This window comes from Tupaia chinensis, unplaced genomic scaffold, assembly GCF_000334495.1.
Source record: "Tupaia chinensis unplaced genomic scaffold, TupChi_1.0 Scaffold000201_1, whole genome shotgun sequence".
Taxonomy (NCBI): Eukaryota; Metazoa; Chordata; class Mammalia; order Scandentia; family Tupaiidae; genus Tupaia; species Tupaia belangeri.
This window is the reverse complement of record NW_006159676.1, coordinates 1403934-1408720: the sequence shown is the minus strand read 5'-3', so window position 1 is coordinate 1408720 and position 4787 is coordinate 1403934. Positions and strand designations below refer to the sequence as shown.

The 4787-nt window shown below is 59.8% G+C and overlaps 1 protein-coding gene across 1 annotated transcript in view; it reads left to right on the top strand.

Moving 5' to 3' along the window:
* Positions 1-4781, top strand: part of CRTC1 (CREB regulated transcription coactivator 1) — a 52353-nt gene extending 47572 nt beyond the window's left edge. The window contains exons 13-15 of the mRNA XM_027771274.1: positions 1196-1282; positions 2104-2284; positions 4244-4781. Coding sequence (XP_027627075.1) covers positions 1196-1282; positions 2104-2284; positions 4244-4455 — 480 coding nt within the window. The 3' untranslated portion in view covers positions 4456-4781. The remainder of the gene's footprint in view (positions 1-1195; positions 1283-2103; positions 2285-4243) is intronic.
* The last annotated feature ends 6 nt before the right edge of the window (positions 4782-4787 follow it).

Sequence of the window (4787 nt, the reverse complement as noted above, 5' to 3'; positions counted from 1 at the left end):
CTGTAGGGCACATGCACTTGCCAGAAAGACAGAGAGAGACAGAGAGACAGAAAGCGAGAAATCACCCCCCAGGGGGAATGGCCACGCCGCAATTCCTCCTCCTCCATTCTCCTCTCGGGATCTTGGGCATGCACACACACGCACCCGGCGTGAGTTTAAGCCACCGGGTCCCGGACTCAAACTGCTGTCAGCTACATGGTAGTCCAGCGACATAGCCATTATGCTAACTGCTGGTCCCAGCCCACACATTAGTTTCTGAGGACCCCGGTGTCCCCCAGGAGGGAAAAGGCCAGTGCTCCCCAGTGCAGGGACTATTTCCCAAGGCCCCTTTCCTCCTTCCTGCAGTCTCCCTGGGATGGGCTTCGGGTGACCTCTTTCTGCTGTCTCCCCTATCCGAGCCACGAGGAGCCCCAACCCCCACCTTTCTCTCTCTCTCTTTTTTTTAAGAGGATTTATGCACTCACTAAAGAGAGACAGAAAGTGAGAAATTTCCCCTCAGTGGGATGGCCACGCTGCAGTCCCTTCTCCAACTCCCTCCCTGGATCGGGTGCACACGCACCTGGCGTGAGTTTGAAGCCACCGGGTCCGGGACTCGAACCATGGTTGGCCATGCGGGAGACCCAGGGCCATAACTGCTTCATCATCTGCTGGCCCCTCCCAGCTTCTTTCTCAGGGCCAGCCCCGCCCACCTGCTTGTGAGAACCGTGCTGGCCTTCGATGGCAGGAGGACGGCCATGCCGCCCACCCACCGCAGGCCCCACGGAGTCTCAAAGGCAGGCCCTTTCCCTGTACCTGTCCTGTGCCGGTGCAGCCACTGACCGGCTCTGTGCACTTGTCCTGTCTACGTGCGTGGAAGCCACGGCCACCGAGCCCACGTTCCGTCCTGACTGTCATGTCCAGACCCCTCCCACATGGCCCCCTTCCCACGCTTTCCTCTGGGGTCCACTGGGCTGCGGGTCCTTCATCCCTGCCGCTGGCCACCTTCCCTGTGATGGAAAGGGGACCTCCCACAGCAGGGTTCAAGGAGAGATGGGGGTGCTGGGGTGCAGAGGATCAAGGACCACCCTAGGATCCCCAAGATTAAACACCCACATCACCAGCCTCCTGCCTCCCTACATTCCCCAGAAGCCTCCAGGGGTCTGTCCCTGCCCTGCCAGCCCCGGGGTGACCACAGCGGGCTCTCCTCTGTCTGCAGCATTCGTCCACCCTGGGCAGCGTGTTTGGGGACTCGTTCTATGAGCAGCAGATGGCAGCCCGGCAGGCCAATGCCCTGTCCCACCAGGTGAGCGGGCGCCCAGCTGCCGGCGGGGCCCACGCGTTTTTTTTGGCGCCCAGGGCCACACCTGCCGGGGCGCCCCAGCCCCTACAGTGTGAGCTCTCACTTCCCCATCCCGCCTGTGATTGTGGGGATCGAGGCCGGCCTGGCGGCGTGCCCTAGCTTGGTGTTTCCCTTGGTGGCCACAGGCCTGCAGGACAGAGGCCAAGGGTGGACGGGGAGGAAGGACAGGTGACGAGCGCCCTGCAGGGACAAGGTGGCGGCTGTCAACGCGGCCTGGGCCGTGCACTTGGATTTGCCAGGAAACCGTGCTGGCTTGGCATCGAAGCCAGGGTGGGGGCATGGCGGCCGGGAGGGACGGGCTGAGGCCTGCAGCTGGTCCCTCACTTGCTCATCCATCCATTCCTCCATCCAGCGAGCCCCAAGGGCAGACGGGGGACCCAGGAGGGAGGCGCCTGTGCTCACGGGGGAGGGGCCCTGCGCTCAGGGGGGAGGAGCCCTGCGCTCAGGGGGGAGGCGCCCAGCGCTTACGGGGGAGGAGCCCGGCGCTCAGCGGGAAGGAGCCCGGCGCTCACGGGGGAGGCGCCCTGCGCTCAGGGGGGAGGAGCCCGGCGCTCACGAGGGAGGAGCCCTGCGCTCACGGGGGAGGAGCCCTGCGCTCAGGGGGGAGGAGCCCTGCGCTCACGGGGGAGGAGCCCGGCGCTCAGGGGGGAGGAGCCCTGTGCTCACGGAGCAGGAGCCCTGCGCTCACGGGGGAGGAGCCCTGCGCTGAGCAGGCTGGGCATGGGTCCCAGCCGTCCTCACAGCCACCACGTGTCCCCTCACAGCTGGAGCAGTTCAACATGATGGAGAATGCCATCAGCTCCAGCAGCCTCTACAGCCCAGGCTCGACGCTCAACTACTCGCAGGCTGCCATGATGGGTCTCGCGGGCAGCCCCGGGAGCCTGCCGGACACTCAGCAGCTCGGCTACCCCGGCCACAGCGGCATCCCCAACATCATCCTCACAGGTGAGGTCGCTGCAGCCGAGGAGGGTGCCGCCCCACGGTGTCCCCGTCCCCGGACAGAACCAGAGGGTGAGGGGGTGCTGGGGGTGCTTTCTCCCTCTCCCCCTCTGACACTGAAAAGGAAAAAAAGGAGGCGGGTCAGTTGGTGGCGCAGTGGGTAAGGCACTCGATTCCCACATGGTGACCAAGGTTCAAGTCCCAAATCTGGCAGCTTAAAAACTACGCTGAGATAGGGACCAGGTTAGTATAATGGCTGTGTCGCTGGATTCCCACGTAGTCGACTGCGGTTCGAGTCCCGGACCCGGTGGCTTAAACTCATGCCGGGCACGTGTGCGTGTGTGCCCAAGATCCCGAGAGGAGAATGGAGGAGAAGGGATTGCGGCGTGGCCATCGCCCCTGGAGGGTGATTTCTCACTTTCTTTCTCTCTGTCTCTCTTGGTCTTTCTGGCGAGCGCACGCGCTCTGTAGCAAAAACCTCTCCAAAAAAATAAAAAGGGAAGCAATTGATTGTAGTCACGCTGCAGTCCCATCTCATTCCTCCACCTTGGGGGTGCACGCATGCACACACCTATGTGGGTTTTGTTCTTTTTCGTTGTTGTTAAGTATGTCTTTGGGGCGGGTTTTTTATTTAACTTTATTTTTTTATGTATTAATTTAATTTAACCAGACAGAGGGAAGAAAAAGTGAGAAAATGAGAAGGCAAGCTGCCAGGTCTAGGACTCAAACCATGGTCAGTCATGTGGGAGTCCAGCACCCTTAACCACCACGCCACCTGCCGGCCCCCACCTGTGTGTTTTTCAAGCCACCAGGGCTGGGATTTGAACTGCGGTTTTGAACTGGCTTCCTGAATCACCACCCCTCTGAGGTTTCTTTATTTCCCCTAAGGTTTGCTTATTTCAAAATGAGAGAGGCAGAGGGACCAGCAGTTGGCGTAATGGCTATGTCTCTGAACTCCCACGTAGTCGACAGTGATTCGCATCCCAGACCCGGTGGTTTAAAACTGGTGGTTTAAAATTCACACCGGGCGCCTGTGTGTGTGTGCCCAAGATCCCGAGAGGAGAATGAAGGAGAAGGGATTGCGGCGTGGCCATCCCCCCTGGAGGGTGATTTCTCGCTTCCTGTCTCTCTGTCTCTCTCTGTCTTTCTGGCAAGCGCACATGCCCTATAGCAAAAACCTCTCCAAAAAAAAAAAAAAAAAAAAATCACCATCCAGGGGGATGGCCATACTGCAATCCCTTCTCCTCCTGCGATTTTGGGCACGTGCACACACACGCATCCGGCATGAGTTTCAAGCAACCAGGTCCAGGACTCGAACTATAATCGGCCCTGTGGGAGTCCAGTGCCTTAACCACCACACTGCCTCTGTCCCCCCCTTTACTTTAAATGCTGGAGGGCGTGTGCTCTCACTTGAGGGAGACAGGCAGGGAGAGGGCCTCAGCCATGCTGCAGTACCTCCTCCTCCATTCCTCCACCCCGTCTGGATTTGGGACACATGCATGCACCTGCTGATGGGGACAGGATCAGAATCGTGATTGGTCATGTGGGATCCTGTTCCCTTAACCCCTAGCCTATGGGGCCAGCCCCTCAGGAAGGTCTTTTTTTTTTTTTTGAGAGGTTTTTGCTGTAGGATGCATCTGCTCACCAGAAAGAGACAGAGACAGAGAGAGACAGAAAGCCAGAAATCACCCCCCAGGGAGGATGGCCACGCCTCAATCCCTTCTCCTCCATTCTCCTCTCGGGATCTTGGGCACGCATGCACATGTGCCTGGAGTGAGTTTAAGCCACCGGGTCCGGGATTCGAACCGCAGTTGGCTATATGGAAGTCCACTGACATAGCCATTACTCTGACTCCTGTTCCCTAAAATTAAAACACTGTTCCCTAAAATTAAGTAATTATTAAAAAAAAAAAAAAAAAAAAAAAAAAAGCCAGAGCTAACCGTGCTTTTTGTCCCCCACCCCCAGTGACGGGAGAGTCCCCCCCCAGCCTCTCTAAAGAACTGACCAGCTCTCTGGCCGGGGTGGGCGACGTCAGCTTCGACTCCGACAACCAGTTCCCCCTGGACGAACTGAAGATCGACCCACTGACCCTTGACGGACTACACATGCTCAACGACCCCGACATGGTTCTGGCCGACCCGGCCACCGAGGACACCTTCCGGATGGACCGTCTGTGAGCGGGCGCGCCCGGCACACCGCCAACGGTCAGTGGTCCTGACCGCGTCTCCCCAAAATCCCGGGGACGGCCATGCTCCGTCCCCCTGCAAACGGCTGAGCTTGTGATTCTGAGCTTGTAATGCCGCCAAGCGCCCCCCGCCAGCCCGTCCCCCCACCCCAGGTTGCTCACCTCCTGCCGAAGGCCAGCGCGAGGCTGCGTGCCGAGGCCAGGGCGGGATCGGAGGCCGGGAGAACCTCCCCCAACCCCGGTCATTCCTGCAGACTCTCCCTGCGCTTGTCCCCTAAGCCCCCGCACCCCAGCCAGCAGCCGTCCCCCGCTGGCAGATACCGG